At 34.3% G+C, this 19,328-nt stretch overlaps 1 protein-coding gene and 1 long non-coding RNA gene across 4 annotated transcripts in view; one reads left to right on the top strand and one right to left on the bottom strand.

Moving 5' to 3' along the window:
• The window catches only part of LOC137642446 (chymotrypsinogen B-like), a 155,098-nt gene that overhangs the window by 4,733 nt on the left and 131,037 nt on the right, over positions 1-19,328 (bottom strand). For 2 of the 3 annotated variants that reach the window (XM_068375004.1, XM_068375005.1), the window contains 9 exons: positions 9,059-9,099; positions 8,368-8,477; positions 7,882-7,982; positions 7,554-7,657; positions 4,227-4,342; positions 3,561-3,791; positions 1,421-1,589; positions 496-589; positions 29-209 (listed from right to left, as the gene is read on the bottom strand). In XM_068375004.1, the coding sequence (XP_068231105.1) occupies positions 29-209; positions 496-589; positions 1,421-1,589; positions 3,561-3,791; positions 4,227-4,342; positions 7,554-7,657; positions 7,882-7,982; positions 8,368-8,425 (1,054 nt within the window). In that variant the 5' untranslated portion in view covers positions 8,426-8,477; positions 9,059-9,099. Of the gene's footprint in view, positions 1-28; positions 210-495; positions 590-1,420; positions 1,590-3,560; positions 3,792-4,226; positions 4,343-7,553; positions 7,658-7,881; positions 7,983-8,367; positions 8,478-9,058; positions 9,100-13,560; positions 13,689-19,328 lie in introns of those variants that run through there. The other variant, XM_068375003.1, reaches the window with a different exon arrangement.
• Positions 1-19,328, top strand: part of LOC137642448 (uncharacterized) — a 167,979-nt gene that overhangs the window by 71,255 nt on the left and 77,396 nt on the right. The window lies entirely within an intron of this gene.

Genomic DNA, 19,328 nt, shown 5'->3' with positions numbered 1-19,328 from the left:
CCACCTGGAGCCTTTTTAGCATGCAAACCTTCTGTTAGTCTTCCCCAGCCGGTGACTGTACCATTCACATTGCTATAGTCATTGTCTGCATCTGGAAGACAAACGGGAGCGATCGTGTTGCTTTCCGGGAAGGTGAGCGCAGAGGGAAGTTGGATCAACGCCACATCGTTGTCATTAGTATCACTGTCATAACTTGGGTGCATGATGATCTGCAATGATATTGATTGATATGTTATTTCCCCATATCACATTCTCTTTTTTATTATGTGCTTGCTGTTATATAAACAGTATTTTTAAATCCGGAAGATAGTACTGCATTGTGTGGCATTATTTACGTGAAATTTCCTCATTTTTCATTATCAAGAAACATAAAATTTACTCTGTTCAGAAAAGCCAAAAAGTAGAAAAAAACATGACTAAATCTCTGATTTCTTATAAAGAAAATCTTTTATTAAGAAATATTTGCTACCAATAATCAGACGTTTGCAGACTTACACTTGAGGCTTGTAACTTTTGTGTTGCTGACGTTTCAGTTGTTACGTTCCAGTCGTGTTCCCCAACCACGACATAGACATCTTGAGCATTAGATCTGTAAGTTGAATGGGATAAGTGTTGGAACAAAAGTCGGTTCTGCTTGACAGACATTTTTTCTGGAGAAAAGAGATTCTGACATAGGAAAAAATCTATTTTTAGGTGAGATAGCCATGTCGTCATGATGGAAGTTCCTCTAGGCAGCCTTTTACTTGGGATATGTCTGCTTGTTATATACCAGAGAATTTTATCTGTAGAGGTATCACGGGGTTACTATCCCTGGATCTAATATCCCGAAAGATATCGTGTATGTAACAGAGACGTGTTTAAAACAACCAAGGCTATACTTCCCCTAGTAGAGTTAACCTTGTCTAGAAGGATGTGGGATAGGATTGGATACATGGGAGAGCTGTTACAACTAACAACAGTCTTTTATGCTTGACAAAGGCATATTGTCTTTAGAAAGACCAACTTAATTTAGTAGTTGCTTCACGTTTGCTGGAGAATAGTCTGATGAAGATTGCTGAAGGGAAATAGGCTTTTTTAGGCTTTTATTTTAACCTGAATTAATTCCATAAAACTATAATAAGATCTTGGATTTTTAATGTTGGTTCAGAAAAGTGTATGAATAAGATCGAAAAGAATGGAATTTTATTCAGTATTTGTTCAAATAGTTTTGGATTTAAAATATTGGGTCTGTTATACAGAACTTTTTTATTAGACAGTAAAAAAAAAACCTTGATCTATTGTTGAAGTAAAGCCTTGTTGGAAATTAAGAAGTCCAGGATGAGTAACGAAATGAACTTTAATTAGGCCAAAGATGTGTAGTAGATCGAAAGTTCTGCGTCCATGAAGTGAGAGAGCATTACACCTAAAATAGACTTCTTACCCATCGACGCAATGAGCTGCTGTTAGAATCCACTGATCGGAGATGATGGAACCACCACAATATGGTTTATTAGATGAAGCTGTTGTCAACGCGACTTGCCAAGGATATTCGTGCAGTGTTGTCTCTTGGCCTCCAACAATCCGGACGACTGGGTTTCGCCGGCCACATACTGCGTAAGAGGATCAGATGCTTCAGTGACTAAAGTTTTCCATTGATTTACTGATTTGATTCTAAAACCTTTTTTATATTGTGGACTGTCTGCAGTTACTCCCAGCTATTCAAGTTCTTGCCTTAGCTAAGCGCTGGCATACGATTATTTCTACTTGTATGAAGTTAACGGTAATATTTGGATTAACGTGATTTTTCTATAGATAATTCCATTTTTTTTTGGCTGCCCTTTGTTCTATATGGTATCTATTTTGATTTTATTGTTTACAAGCATCAGTGAAAGCCAAACTATATTGTACTTCATGAAATATAATGAAATGAAGTCATCATCCACAATAGGGATAATAAGGCCAGGTCATGTATGTCAGTTTTATGAGTTCTTCAAATAGAGTAGGTGACTTTGACATAGTTCGGTTACATGGATCTAAACTGGATTATCTGTTTCTTTTACATAGAACATTTGAAGTTTGGGTCTCTGGAAAGCATTCGTTCTCTAATCATTTACTGTACAGTAAACTATGAACATGGGTGTCACGGAAGGGATCTCAATAAAAGAGAAGCTTACTAGTCTGGTGATTTTTTGTTTCAGTATCTAAAACTGCTTTTAAATCTTTGTCTTTGTCATTTACGTTTACTGTTTATGATGAAATTCTATGGATATGAAAGCGAATCATAATATAGAAATGAATGATTCCTCTAAAGAAATGTTGTTCATTAATATAAGGGTAAATGGACTGGATTAAGAACTCCATCGAATATGGAGGAAAAACTCTGAATTGAAGGAGTTGGTGCAAATTAGAATTCAGTCTTTCTTGGAACACTGAAACGATTAACAGGAATATTAGAATGGAAAATCCAAATCCTTTGTTGAATGATTACTATAAACCAAACAAAACAATTAATAAAACAACTTTTGCCCTCTTCCTTTGCTTAAGTCTTTATAAAAATAAGAATTGAACTGAAAAAGATAACCAATTGAAGTACACAATACAATACCCACATTCTTGGCATTACCTGGATGCCTCCCTTGTGGAAGACTAGCTAAGGGAACTTGTCTCAAAACTGCAGGTTGGACGCATCAGCTATGTAGGAGACCATTCCAAATTTGACCCGAAAGAAGCGGGAGTGGTGTCAATGATATTCTTTCACAGGAGGTGGTGATTCTACCTTACTGGCGATTTGTTTGACCATTTTAGCTACCAATTCCTAAATATCCTCCCAATAGCCTTTATTTGATGAGTGTGGCTATGGAGGGATTAATGATAATTATTCGATCCCAGCGAGACATTCTACAGTAGTTTTGGGAACACCATAGGCAGCAGTGTTCTTGATCGAGGTATTGGTAATTATATTTGATGTAATTCAGGACATCTATTTGAAGAAGGACAGAGAATTTGAGATAGAAGGCAGTTCTAAAGGAGAAACACATGGGAATTGACTTTGTGTTTCTTTGTCAAAAGTATAGAAGATGTTTTGGAACTGCTTTTGCTTTGTAGAAGGGTAAAGATTTTTGGAAGAAATGGAACTTTGTAAAAGACCGAGTTTAGAGAAGTCCAGTTGAAATGCCTGAAGCTTTTTCATGTAATTTATGAATCTCTTAACTATCACGAACTATAAATGAGAGAGAGAGAGAGAGAGAGAGAGAGAGAGAGAGAGAGAGAGAGAGAGAGAGAGAGAGAGAGAGAGAGATGTTCTAGGTCTATATTTGCAGCATGATATTCACTTGGCTCCAGTATGGGAATGTTGTCCTATTCTTCAGCTTTTTTATCGAGTTTCTTCCCTCTCTGGGGAACTAATATTACTTGAAGCCATCACAGTAGACAGATCCCCAACAGAAAAAAGTACTTCAATGCATAAAAAGAGGCAGTTATTTCCTATATCAATTTAGGGATGGTTTTGATTGAGTTTTTAGATGGGATTAGAATTTTAAGATTTGTGAATTTTCGTACATTTACAGTAATACTATACTTACGACATTGCCGGGGGTCTGCTGTTGATGTGGTTGTTGTAGTTGATGTGGATGTTGAAGTTGATGTCGAGCTTGATGTGGATGTTGATGTTGAAGTTGGAGTTGAAGTTGATGTTGAGCTTGATGTGGATGTTAATGTTGAAGTTGATGTGGGTGTTGAAGTTGATGTCGAGCTTGAAGTGGATGTTGAAGTTGGAGTAGGTGATGTTGATGTCGAAGTTGTTGTGGTCGTGTCTGAAAGAAATATATTATTCTTCCAATATGGCACATGAATTCGTAACGCAGATTACCAATATTCAAGTTCTTAAGGCCTTTCATCACAAGATAATTTTTTTTTCTAATATTCAAAAAGGTAGAAATATTACAGAGAGACTGGCGGAGAAAAAGACTGATGGACAGCTAAGAAAATAATCTTGTTGAGGTTATAAATAAGAAGTTAATAAACTAAGATTTTATACGAAACGCTAATAGGAATAACGATTTGAAACAACGACATGAACTTCATAAGTTCAGGTGAGAAAGAAGTTGGGTCATAATTCAATGTAAAAAAAATAAAAAAGAAGGGGGAACTTTAAGGGCTGATAAAAGTTCTCAATCCCTCACCGTCCATAAGGATAAGAATTTCATAAAAGACAAAATACAAATGGTTGACTTTTAGTGTATCGTTACCTGAAGCAGTAACAGTACATTGGAATCCATAATTTGTCCACCCTCCTGAATAAAAGAGAACGCTCAGGTAATTGTTCCCGCTTGTGGCCGTGAAAGTACTCTGTGTATCACAATATCTGTGGAAAGAAAAAATATCTTAGCAACGCATCAATATAACCAGTAGAACTACATAGAACTGCGTTGAAGTTTCTCTTTGGTAGCAAAGTCGAATAGTGGATGAGTAATTGATTTAATCGGGATTTTATCTTTGGATGATTAAACAATATCGTCTTCAATTTTTTTAGGAACTAATCATTGTTGATCCCCTAATATATATATATATATATATATATATATATATATATATATATATATATATATGTGTGTGTGTGTGTCTGTGCATGTATATATTTATATGTATATATATATATATATATATATATATATATATAGATAGATAGATAGATAGATAGATAGATATAACTTCGTAGGATACTTTAACATATATGAAAAAGAGAATATTTAGACAAGAAAGCAGATGAGGCTTACAAAGCTTTGAATTAAGGGAGTGGTTATGGTTTAAGAATTGCTCATAGAATTGTTAATTAAATCTCTACTGGGGCAAAAAAGATGACGCATCAAAAAGAGAGATGGATCTGTTATAATAGAGGATGAAGAAAGGTAACATTGGATGGAGCACTTTAGTGAAGTCATGAATAGAAGATATGAAGGGAATGATTTAATTAATATACAGAAAGCCGAGGAAGACCTTGATGCATCTATGAATGAATTCAGTGTGAAGTCGAAGCTATCATTAAAAAACTCAGAGATGGAAAACCTCTGGATACGATGGAATAAATGCCGAGGTGATTTTGGCCGAAAAAGAAGCGACTCCCAAAATACTTACAAGATTATTTTGTAGGTGTCATGAAGGGGCAAAACCTGATAAATGAGAGCTGGGAGTGTTGTTGAAAATGACGAAAATGGGAGATCTGACTTATTGCAATAATTACAGAGGCCTCTAATTTACGTCAGTTGTCATGAAACTATATAGTATGCTCATTCTAAAGAGACTAGAGAGAAAGATTGGTGGAAAGCTGAGAGATTAAGAAGAAGGATTTCGAAAAGGTAGAAGTTGTACTAACCAAATTTTCATTTTAAGACATTTAGTACAACAATGTGTAGAATGTAGAAATCCACTTTTGATGGCATTTTTGAACTATGTAAAAGGCTTTGATAGTGTGCACAAGCCAATATTGTAGAGTTCCTCTTGCATATGTAAATTTAATAAAGTCTGTTCATGAGCATAGCAAGTGAAAAGGTAATGTTAGTGGATTCCTATCTTCTTGTAATGCATAGAAGAGTTGTGGACAATAGAGAAGGATTGGTAATAGGAAATTAGCTGACCTAGAATATGCTGATGATGCTGTCATTATTAGCAGAAAACCACAGGATTTGCAATGCTTTGCTCACCAGAATGCATGAAAGATCACATGAGGTTGGGTTCAAATAAAAAGAACAAAGACAGATGATAATGGAATATGTAATGGAAGATGAAGTTTCATTGTAAGTTCTATGGTGTTCTGCTAATAAGGATAGCGTCATCAGCATGCTCTAGTCAGCCAATTTTCTGTTGCCAATCCAGCCCGGTCCTTATCCACCATCCCCAACTGTTCTATGCATTACAAAATCCATGAGGAGGTTAGACAACATAGGTGACAACACATTCCCTTGGAGTACTCCACTGTTCACTGGAAATTCATTTGATAGGACTCCACTTTAACTTGTCACTAGAAATTCGTTTGATAGGACTCCACTAACTTTAACTTTGCACTTGTCATGCTCATGAACAGAATATATATATATATATATATATATATATATATATATATATATATATATATATATATATATCATACATACATACATACATAATCAGCCATTTCTAATATACCATGTCATTGGTAATATATTGTGATCAGCACGCTGGCAACTGCGGATTGGTAATGGTTGGAGACTTGTCTAATTGCTCATGGCAAACCAACCTAGTATGGGTGGCCGTGAATAGTACATCTTTGCTAATCATGGTGATAGACACACATATATATAATCTTATGTATGTATGGGATATGTTTATATACAAATGTTTAGGTAGCATGTTAGTTTGTACTTACATATACAGTATATCAATATGAATGCATATATACATTAATATTAAGATGTATATTTATTCAGGGTAACATAAGAAAAAAGGAGTTAGGTAAATCTTAAAGAGGTATGCACATATTTAGCGAAAAACTGTGCGCGGGGTTTATTTAGATTGATCTCCATGCTAGCCACTACCCTTCTCTCCCGTCCCAAAATGGCTGCGTTCTTCACCTATGCGCTACCATTGGCCAATATGGGTCTCGGGGCATCTAGTGGTTGGATATCTAGGTCTTTCATCCATCTATCCATCATTTTCTAGGCCAGAAAACCTCAAATCGATCAATCAATCTTTTTCTAGTGTGTCCTATCTCCCCTCCTATTAACACTTTATACAGTTTTTCACCAATATTTTTGTCCCATAAAATGGAATCATCTCAAAATTCACTGAGCTATTATTTTTCCTATCGAGGATACTTTAGTGATTCTTATCTGTACCTTTTTGCATTTCTGTTTAAGCCAGATTTGGTGGTGAATGATTCTTACCATTAGCATTAAACATTCTATTCTATCAGAAGCTTTTTTATAATCGATTTCGTAATGTTTTTATTCCTTCTCCAAGCTACTCTGGAACCACAAATACTAAACGTGGACTCTATGACCTCGCCATAGTCTCCTTTCAAATCTATATCTAATGGTTAAGAACAATTAACATCTTATATCTTCTATTACTATATTATAACTTTCATCCAATAAAACTCCATTTAATTTCATATAAACCAATATTCCACCCTTGATACCTACATGTATGTTAACTTCCCTTCAAACAAATATCATATACTTTGTATCACTCCTCATTGTCCCATTATATCCATTAACATAATTTTCATCCATTCCACTAACTCATAAGACTTTTTTTTCCGAACGTTTGCACTTAGGCACGTACCTTTTTTTTGGATACCTTTGTATTTTATTACATATCTTGCAATTTTACAAACATATTTTCAGAAGGTTATCAACAATCCTTTTTTGTCCTTAAACTTCACGACCTAACAAACATGCAAGCACACTTCAGAGACTAAAAGGATTTGAAGACTCAGGCTATATAAAAGCTTTCCAAACTAGAACCCAAACCTTTACCTAGGTAGGTGATTGACAGGAAGTTAGAACCATCTATATTATTTAGAACTACTTGCATCTTACATTTTGAAGAGATTTAGTCCCCAGATCGTCAGGGAAGAATACCAGCAGCTACGCAGTCTAAAATCCGTGCAAGTAATTGATATGGTTGAGGAAGTAGACGTTCCCTGCAAAAAGAAAATAACAAGCTAAGGTCCTGTATCAGCAAGGCCTTACCGAAATGCTCCTTTTACCTTTTGGAAAGCAAATAGACCACTAGATACTTTATATCTTTTAAAACTTGGGAGAATGATAGAAGTGAGACTTGAGCTGGTAGAAAAGCTGATGATACAAAAAATGATTAACTTCAGAAATGAGAAATTACTGGAAACAGTTTTGCATTGGAACATACCAAGAAGGTCCATCTCCTCACAGTGAAAAGCGGGTATAGGTTTGGGTAGTTTGGAGATTGTATGGTGACGGTCTGATCCGGACTTAGATTGAAAGTGTAGCCTGAAAAGGAACCAACTATGGTTAGGAAAGAAGAATGTGAAGTACAGGTCAATAAATATGAAGCATTTTTTTTTATTTTTTTTGAAAAGCCTGCCGTTGAAGACGTTTTCTAATAATGAATTGATGAGAAGATTATGCAAACGGTTGAGCCCTTTCGAGAGACACAATTCTTGGAGCTTAAACATTTTTAGTTGAAAAATAGATATTAATTTTGATAGTAACACAACAGTTGTATCTGCAAGCAAGACGTCTTCTTGATGTGGTAGATCCTCCCCTATGGATAATCTTTTAAGAGTTCTATATATTTTTTGTATCTCAATAACCATAAAGACTAAATTAACATAAGTTTGCTGAAAGGTTCTCAGAAGTTAGATAAGACAGTTACCATGTTTACTATCCCTTGATTCATCTTCAAGAGAGTCGAAGAATCGAGGAAATGACATGTCCCTAGATTGAGCGGCTACAGCATCCCTAGGCTGTAGGGCGAAAGGTGTCCTGAACAAAGAGAATAAGAAATTATTAAATCATTATACAGAAAAGGTAGGATCTATAGGTAAAGAATGGTTTGTTTACAAATAAATATTAAGATCCATTTTATTGACACAACCTAAATAGCTGTCACTGACATTTGTCTGACCAATGAATTAATTTTTTTTAAATACATCTCTTTGAATTTGCAATTTTAAGGAATAGGGATTGTCATAGAGACATAGAGTTTAAGTTAACGTAGACCTAGAAAAGGGACAGGCGGACAGGCATATGAAGTCTTTGGAAAAAATAGGATATATAGAAAATGCTCTCGATAAAATATTCTTAATTTTAGTCTTAGTTGTAGTTTAAGTCTTTGGCTTTACTCCTTTCAACATTAAAAGTTGGTCTGCCTCATTTTGTGGATATTATTTCTATCCCTTGCTATTATTGTTCTTATTGGTGTTGGTTTCTGTTTAGTTTCCTTTATTCAAAAGCAACTAGCCTGGTAGAATGGGATGAATATTGATTAGAGTAATTTTGGTCCTGTTCCTAAGCTTCCATGAAATTGTAATTCTATGATGTTAAGGCAACAAAAATTTACTCACGTTCCATTGGTAGAGGGAGCGGCGCCAACACTCCAGAGGCTCTGAAGGTAGAATAAAGAAATATGGGCAATGTTAAGTACAATATTTTAGATAGAAACTTTAGTTATGTTAGACCAATTTGTAGTTTAATAGTCTTCCTTCCGACAAACAAACACCATCATAGAAAAGTCTTTCTTATGCCAAGAAAATTATTTAAAATTATAGCACTTCTACAATCCTGGGAAAAAGGGCACCCGTTAAAACATGAACTAGATATGAAACTAGATGTCTACAGTAAAAACAAATACACAAGGGAGTCAGTTGTTACCTAAAATATTATGCTTGCAATGTTGCTCTTAGGTGGGTTGAGGAGAGAAGCAGGTTATGTAAAGGCAAATCAAGTATTATTTCCCCAATTGAAAGGGAACAGGACAACATACAACTGGAAGGTAATAAAGTGGGATTCTTATGCAACTCGAGCGAGGTTGTTAACTCTAACCTTACCTTTGAAATGTTCCGAAACATGTCTGCATTACCGACAATCCTAAGCTTCACCAAAGTAAATTAAGTTGAATCATATTACTAGTTCTATGTCACGAACTTACATAGTTGAACCTGTGTTTGGTATATCATGGGAGATGGTAGACAGGATTGATAGTGCCGTAAAAAGCAACCACCTGTCGAGTCTATTCTACTTTCTCTGATGGCATTCTTTGAATATATTCTCTAGTCTTGGGTTGTAACATAGCCTCTGTACCGTGGTCTTTTACTGTCTTTGAGTCGAGTTCTCTTTCTTGAGGGTACACTTGGGAACTCTGTTCTATCTTATTTCTCATCTTGTTTTTTGTTAAGTTTTTATAGTATATATATGTTGTTACTCATCATAAAATATTTTATTTTAATTGTTCATTACTTCCCTTGTAGTTTATTTATTTCCTGGGTTCCTTTCTTCACCGGGCTATTTTTTCTTGTCAAAGCCGTTTGGCTTATAGTATCCGGCTTTTCCAACTAGGGTTGTATTTTAGCTAATAATAATAATAATAATAAAAAACTTCTTTCCTAAGTTGTTTTTATGAAGACAATTGAGTGTGAATCACCTTAGATGGATGACCATCCAGTTGTAGATGGTTTGATGATGACCTGAGAAAACTTAATAGGTTGAGTTGAAAATTCAGGGCATAATGCCATAAATGAAATCACTGTGGGATTCGTTGCTTGATCGACTAACTGCTTGAGAGTCGTCAAATAGAAGCAAGAAATAAACTGATAATAGAAATTAAGAGCGACCAAGAAACGAATGTTTTAACATATGTATATATATATATATATATATATATATATATATATATATATATATATATATATATATATATGTGTGTGTGTGTGTGTGTATGTATGTATATATATCACTATAAATGTGCAAAATTTATCATTAATCGAGTGCCAAGTCACAAACATACCAATTAGCTATGATGGTGAAGATATGTTGATTTAAATTCTTAGTACAAGAAACCTGAATTCGACAGGTATAAGTACAGAAGAATTGGCATTGACTTTTATCTTTCTTCGTGGCCAAGTGGTATGTCAATGTTTATACAAGTTTCCTGGACCAGGGTTCGACTCCCGGCCGGCCAAAAGCTGTTGTCTTTGTGTGATTTCGACTGGGGCTCAGATCCCGAGGTCGTTAAGAGAATCCAGACATTGATGTATCAAAAATATATGCCTTATTTGAATATGAAAAACACATCTAAATGTGCTATATATTTACCATATATATATATATATATATATATATATATATATATATATATATACATATATATATATACATGTGTGTATGTATGTATGTATGTATAAAATACACGCATATGTGTCGGAATGTTTTTGAAGTTTTCATTTTCCATCCTTTTTTTTCCATATTTTACATTACCTACTCATTTTTTGGCCATAAATTATTTTTTGTACAAAATTTTATTAATTTTTTTTTTCACAATTACATAACGTTTGGAAAAGGAATATGTACACTCCTCATTAAAAGAATATTTATTTCTTAGAGTTAATATAAGTAAACCTCCTCCTTATGTTCGTATGAAAAAAAAAAGATAGCCAAACTACTTGATGCATAAAACTTTGATGATAATAATAATATTAATAAAAATTAGAATTAAGCTTTCACTACAGGCTTCATGAATTCGAAAAGAGGGTGGGGGCACCAGTTTCAAATAGGACACCTGACAACCCAGCCTATCGCCATTACAGGGAAATATATAGTAAACCGTTGCCGGCTCATCGAGTCGTGTGGCTTGTTTGATATCAAATCTTAAACATACTTATTAGCTCCATTCTAAATTATCTATTCGTAATACACGGCTCATTTATTCAACTCTGTAAAAAATGCTTGCCACTTTACTTAATAGTTTTACAAGTTATGGTGGCCTGGTGGTAGCATCCTTGTCTGGTGATTGCCAGACTGGGGTTAGAGTCCCTCTCAAACTCAGTTCATTTGGTCGGTGCAATCTCACCATCCTTGTGAGCTAAGGATTGGGTGGGGGGTGGGGGAGCCTAGAGGTCTATCTGCTGAGTCATCAGAAGTCATCGCCTGGTCCTCCTTGGTCCCAGCTTGCGTGGAGAGGGGCTTGGGCGCAGATGATATGTAATATGGTCAGTCTTTAGGGCATTGTCCTGCTTGATAGGGCAATATCACTGTCCCTTGCCTCTGCCATTCATGAGCGGCCTTTAAACCCCTAAGTGCCTCATACATGACTAGTTTACTTTCCTTTGATATACTAAAATTTTTATGTTTATATTGTATCGGTGTGTGTTTACCTGTCTGTAATGTTTTGTTACCTAAATGAGGCAATTTGTGCTCCGTTTTTTTAAACATCAAGGCAACGGTGTATTCTCGGCTCAAATTTATATTTTTTATTATTTTCGTAATTTTTCATATTTGTATTATTTTTAAGAATTTAAGCTTTAAGAAGCCCAAAAGTGACTATTTCTAAAAAAAAGTAATCGTACAGTTACTTGAGCAGAAATGTAACCGAAATCTTGCTTTTCGTGAAGTTATTGAAGTGATTGTGGTGCAGATTTTGTCCAGAAGTTTTTCTCTCAGTCACAAACGCTGGCGACACCTAAACGCTACTTTCTTTTACACCGCCCTAGGATCTTCTTCCCACTGTCCACTTTGGGAATGACTGGTCTATAATTCAGGACCAACATCATTCTGATATACTAACACACACACACACACACACACACACACACACACACACACACACACACACACACACACACACACACACACACAGAATCATTCATATTTCAACCCAGTGGTTCAAGCTTCTCCAAAGCATCATGACCATATTAGCTTTTTTTTCCTATGTTGTACCTCACTTGTTTGTTTATGTAAAATAGTATTAATTTCCTATTAGTTAAATGTTTGTTGATTTGCTTTCTTCATGCGTACTAGAATATAATTCCCTGTTTTTCTTCTTTTCTCCTCATATGATAGTTCTGTTACACTGAACCCTACTCGTGAATTGCCATTTGGCAATAATTTATTCATATAAATATGAATCAAATATTTTGATGGTAATAGAATTTTATTCACCTAAATAGAACCTTGGAAAAGATTTGTCACTCACTTGGGGCCCACAAGAATTTCATGGTTATATTCCACCATGACTTTACAGATGAATTTGTTCATTCCTATCTAGAGTTCACATTTCACATAGTAATAAGGCTTTTTCAATGTTCCCTCCTCTCAATAAAGCGATTCAAACGAAGTATTGATTTAACTTCCTTCTCGATTTATTCTGGTAATCAGAACCAACCAAACAACCGAAAAGTTCAGTAGTTTATTTTAAACGAGATTTTCATTTCCTTGTTAATAATCAATAACACGGTAAGGGAAACCGAGTTATCTTTTTTATATAATTCATGGGCTGTTTTTGAGAATTTTACATTTTATCTATTTTTTTTTAGCGAAAATCAAGGATAAAAGAACAGGAATATACCTGGATTGCAAAATGGTTGCCACACTAAGGTGGCTGTAAGGTTTCTGTCATAGTTGTACCGTAATTGGAGATCAACACGACCATGCAAAGGCCAAAAAGAAGTCCTTGATATGGCGCACTCCTTTTTCATATTCTTTTTTTTTCAATGGAAAATCACAACGAAACAGGATGTTAAATCTTCTGTCTTTTTCCTATTAAATGTCCTATTCTCAATTTTCGTCATCCCATAATAGAAGTGTTAGTTAAAGAAATTGTGAGGTTGACATAAAACTATAAGAAAGAAATCAGCAGTTATTGAAAATAACTTAATGATCTACTGTATGTTGCAGTGGAATGAGTCTAATACAGCAAAGTGTTCAGATATTCTGTTACTAAAGACAATAATCAACAAAGACACTAATCATTTCCATTTGAAACTCGCTAAATGTCTCGCAGAATCGAAGGATTGTAGAAGTGGCCCGATCTGTAACCAGCTTTAAAAGAACATGCGAAAATGGTTATGCTTACCAAGAGGACCAGAGTCAAAGTCATCGGAATGGATTCCATCGTGGCTCAGTCGATCGAAGAAGTCTTCTTGCCGTTGCGACCAACGAAAGAGGAATGACAACCGAAGCGGCGGATCAAGAAGATGGTTCGTCTCTGAGGTTGAAGCGTTCCCTTAAATACTCTATATGTAGACAGAAGGCAACTGCTCATTGGTTGACGCAATATCTAGTCATAAATATTTTATAAACACTTGTGACTGGAGTATATGTAATCATTATTTCCTCCTACGCCTATTGACAGAAAGGGCCTCGGTTAGATTTCGCCAGTCGTCTCTATCTTGAGTTTTTATTTCAGTAATTGTCCATTCATCATCTCATACTTCATGCTTCATAATCCTCATCCATGTAGGCCTGGGTCTTCCAACTCTTCTAGTGCCTTGAGGAACCCAGTTTAAAGTTTGGTAAACTAATCTCTCTTGGGGAGTGCATAGAGCATACACAAACCATCACCATCTACCCTTCACCATTATCTCATCCACATACGGTACTCGAGTAATCTTTCTTATAGTTTCATTTTTTCCTATCCTGCCATTTAACTCCCAATATTTTTCTGGGGGGTTTGTTCTCAAATCTACTAAATCTGTTGTATATTGTTTCATTGTCATACCATGACTCATGTCCATACAGTAACACCGATCTCGCTAAGCTGATATATATTCTGATTTTTACATGTAATTTAAGTATTTTAATCCCAAATTTCACTTAATCTAGCCATTATCTTATTTTGCGTTTTTCAATCTTTCATCAAACTCTAATTCTAAAGAACCTATATTAGAGATCATAGTTCCTAAATACTTGAACGATTGTACCTCATTAATCCTTGATGAATATATATATATATATATATATATATATATATATATATATATATATATATATATATATATAAATATATATATATAGTATGTATGTATATATATACAGTATATATATATATATATATATATATTTATTATATATAAGTATATATATAAATAATATATATATGTATATATACATACATATGTATATATATATATATATATATATATGATACTCTTAAAACAAATGTTAATTCTGCTTTTTGATCTTTAGTTCTGTGGCCTGAATGAATATTATCATAGTGTATGTGGAAATATCTGCAGTGTTTTGGAGGCACTAAATGTAGATCCTTGATTGTCTCATACGCTAATCCTGAAGTGGTAGACTACACAAATATTCCATCTTATCATATATACTGTTTATGTATAGTATAATTTTCCATGGGTTCTAATTAATTATGCAATTTAATGAATTCAATACAGGTAGGTTATATGTGACTTATGTATTTTGTATGCACAAATCCATTTTAGTCATACATTTTAATCCTCCTTTAAGAGGGTGTCACTTGCTGAGCATTCCCTTCTATTTTCCAACCAAGATCCTTTTTTTTTCTTGAGTTTAACAGATAGTGGTAACCATCTAAAGAGTTTTTTTTTTTTTTTTTTTCTAATAAAGCAGATGATGGTCCCCTTCTGGGGACTTTTTTTTTTTCTCTTTTAACCAAAGTCGATGCCCACCTATTTTTTTTTTTCTTTAATTCCACAGTTTCTGATACCCACCTGTGAAGAATTTTCTTCACTTCACAGTTTATTTTTATGTAGACATCATTATTGTTCGTGAGTTCAGCAGATAGTGGTACCCATCAAGAGTTTTTTTTTTTCCAGCAGATGCTGGTACCCTTCTGGGACTTTACCAGAAGCCAGTGCACATCACAAAGTTTTTTTTTTTATTTATTTACCAGAAGCCAGAGCATACCACAAAGAGTTTTTTTTTTATTCAACAGTTTCTGATACTTAGTGTTTTTTTTTTTTAATTCAGCAGTTCTCGATACCCTCCGAAAGTGGTTTTTTTTTATTTTCGGCAGTTTCTGATGCACATTTAAAAGGTGATTTTATATATATATATATATATATATATATATATATATATATATATATATATATATATATATATATATATATATATATATAGTCTCAACATATTGTGGTACCCATCTAAAGAGGATTTTTTTTTTATTAATAACTGCAGAAATCAGTACCCATCAAAGGAATTTTATTTTTCAATTTCTGCAGATGCTGGTACCCATCTAAAGATTTTTTTTTTTATTCCAAAGATAATTATACCTATCTAAAAAAGAAATTATTAACCAGATACCGGTACCCATCTAAAGATGTATTTGTTAATTGCAAATACCGATACTCATCTGAAGGTGTTTTTTTTTTTAGCAGATGCTGGTATCCATCTAAATAAGTTTTTCGATTTCAACAGATACTGGTACCCATATAAAGATTTTTTTCTTATCAAACACATGCTGGTACCCATCTAAAGATATTTTCAATTTCATCAGTTGGTGGTACCCATCTAAAGAGATTATCTTCAATTTCAGCAGATGCTGGTACCCATCTAAAGAGATATTTTTAATTTCAGCAGATGCTGGTACTCATCTAATGAGATATTTTCAATTAAAGCAGATGCTGGTACCCATCTAAAGAGATATTTTTTATTTCAGTAGATGCTGGTACCCATCTAAAGATATTTCTAATTTCAGCAGATGCTGGTACCCATCTAAAAAATATTTTTTTTTTTTAAATCAGCAGATGCTGGTACCCATCTAAAGAGATATTTTCAATTTCAACAGATGCTGGTACCGATCTAGAGATATTTTTAATTTCAACAGATGCTGGTACCCATCTAAAGAGATATTTTTAATTTTAGCAGATGCTGGTACCCATCAAAAGGTGTTTTTTTTTCTTTAATCTATCTGATGCTGGTATCAATCTATTGTTATAGGAAATGTGAGTTGGTCGATGTACAAGTGGGCCACGTGCCTCCTTTACATGATTGCACCCTTGCACTGACCTTCGCTTTAATGATACACCTGAAATTCAGTTTTCATGAAAAATCTTTATTATGTATCTATGATCAAGTGCTTTTCTCGAAACAGGAAATTAACGTAATCTTCAAACTCGTAAAAGTTGATTGGCCGGCAAAATGTGTTCAGCTGTGCTGAGAAGTTTAAACTTCGATAAAGTTAACAGATGTATGCTAATCTGTATCTTATTGGTAATCGACATTATTATATTAGTAAAGATATAGACTGCAATACAAAAAGTTAGTTTGAGAGGTAGGTAGATAGACATATATAAATATTTTGAAATAAGGAGGAAACGCTATGGTTAGAGAGTAAGAAAGGCAAATAGGCTATTCGGTGGATAGGGAGAGCAAACACGTTTCTTAACTTGTAGTATGGTTTCGTCTGCAAATGGCATTATAACAAAGGTTCAAATCATAATTACTCTGAACACTTGAGAGAGGAAGGAAATTTAGTTTGAAATGTATGATCCTATATCATAATTTACCTTTATTTATTCATTTAACATAAGTTGATTTTTCAACTTATTTATTGTTAATGCATCCGAAGTTAATTCCATTGCCTTTTGATCTGCTCTTTACTCGTAATGACTTTTTGTATGTGATAGTGAATGCACTATGATGGTAACAATAACAACCTAATATTCTGTTGGCAAGTTTTTCTAACTTGAATTTGTTCTGCCAAATTGAACACGGTTGCTTTGGGAATTGTTTTCTCGTCGTTTTCCAAATTCAGAATTATTAGCCAGAAGATCAGTTTCAGTCATTTTTTGAAATGAAATAATTGTGTCTAACGACAGTCAGTTAAAATTTATATTAAATCAAGATAGGATAACTTTGATAAGGTTCAGTCTATGTATGATTCGAGAACTTTTCCATTTTTCCAGTTTGATGTTTTTGGAAATATAATTTATCACAATTTTTGGTGGACCAACTCTTGAATCTATCCATTCTCTTAATCGGGTAACTTTGATCACACATGTCAACGAGCATCATATGGATAATTTTGATGATTACAGAGGGGCTCTCAAAGAATCCTGATCGAGTGATGTATCTATTTGGTCAAAGTCTTACAGTACCAGACGCATCAATGATTGCAGGATGCCAAATAGCACCTAAGCAGAGTAAAGGTCCTACAGTCCATTTCTTTTAGCGATGCATGTTTGCACCGACTCGCAGCGGTGCCCTTTTAGCTCGGAAAAGTTTCCGGATCGCTGATTGGTTGGACAAGATAACTCTAACCAATCAGCGATCAAGAAACTTTTCCGAGCTAAAAGGGCACCGCCGCGAGTCAGTGCAAATATGCATCGCTAAAAGAAATGGACTATAGGAGCTGTTATTCCATGTAACCACCACAACACTGATATTCTGTTTGGCTGTTCTTCAAGTAAACAAGAAGACTCTTCATTGCATCTCCATGCACATCTCACTTCCCTGATATCGTTGAAATACCAGATGAATTCTTTATGTTAGGCATAAACAAGTTGTTTCTAAGCTTTTTAAAAAAAATGGCTCCCAGGTGGGATTCTAAAAATAAAATTCTGTGTTCCAATTGGGTCATTGAAGAGCAGGTCAAACCATCTCTTGAAGTTTTTATAGATTATTTTATTGGTTGCTGATTTCATTGCAAAAGGATACTGTACTGTATATATCCATAGAAATCTGTCTGATCAAAACCTAATTGCAGTTATAAGATTCTAATGGTAATCTGAGTTATTTGCAATTTAGCTACAGGTATTCAAATGATATATTTACATAACATAGGATAACTTTTGAACAAAGCCATCACATACTGTGAATATGTATTATAAAAAGAAGTTCCAACATGTTAAGGAAATTTTGCTTCGTGCCTCGAAGAAAATGGTTACCTCAATAGGCAGTCAAACAAAGGTAGTCTTGCGCTAAACTCATGCTGGGTAGATGTGAAAGATTACGTCTTGGAGTATTTTCACTATTTATATATATATATATATATATATATGTATATATATATATATATATATATATATCCCATCAGTCATACATATTTACATTCTTAGTGTCTGTCTTTAAAGCGAGCTTATACCAGCAAGTACAGCTGTAAAAAAAAGGGGGGGAGGAAATAGGATACTCGCACCTGTATAATGATTAATCTTTGAACAACAAGAAAGGTAGATTGAGAGATTAATCATTGTACAGGGGCGAATATCCTATTTTCCCTCATTATGCGGCTACGCTTTATTAGTTTCACTCAGTTTGGATGGTTCGTGTCTAACTGCAGTGTTCCCTTTTCCCCGGACCTTGGTTTTTCCTTAAAGTGGTTGAATTATTTTGACACGGGTACGCTATACAGTGGGCCAGAAATCGTCTCGGCGGCCACGACAGACTGGCATTCTCATATTGCAGCGTCCTCCCTTCCCTCTAAATTGTTTGAAATGCTTTTGCTGTTTAATTAGAAATCCAGAATAAAAATAAATGAAGACTGTATATCATGCTTTGCTTAGCACGCCACCTAAAACCGAAACTTTTTTTTTTCCCGCCGATCGTATTTTTTTTTTTCCCCGCCGATCGTAACGAACGCATATACACATCGTGAATAGGTTAGCTTTTGCAGCAACATAGTAATACCGATCTAAAGATGTTATAATAAATAAAAATAATAATGTGTGTGGTCAAAGATTTATAGTAAAAGTGCGTTAACATTATGCTGGCCTTGAAATTGACGTTCGCCCATTACATGAAGTATATATGATATAAACGCCTTTTTTTCTAAAGGAAATTTTGGGGTTCGTCCTTATACAAGAATATTCTTTAATTTATTAGCAACTGTTCAAAAGTTTTAAAAGAATCTTCGGTAAA

The sequence above is a fragment of the Palaemon carinicauda genome, chromosome 6 (assembly GCF_036898095.1).
Source record: "Palaemon carinicauda isolate YSFRI2023 chromosome 6, ASM3689809v2, whole genome shotgun sequence".
Lineage (NCBI taxonomy): Eukaryota > Metazoa > Arthropoda > Malacostraca > Decapoda > Palaemonidae > Palaemon > Palaemon carinicauda.
This window is presented reverse-complemented; position numbering and strand designations above follow the sequence as displayed.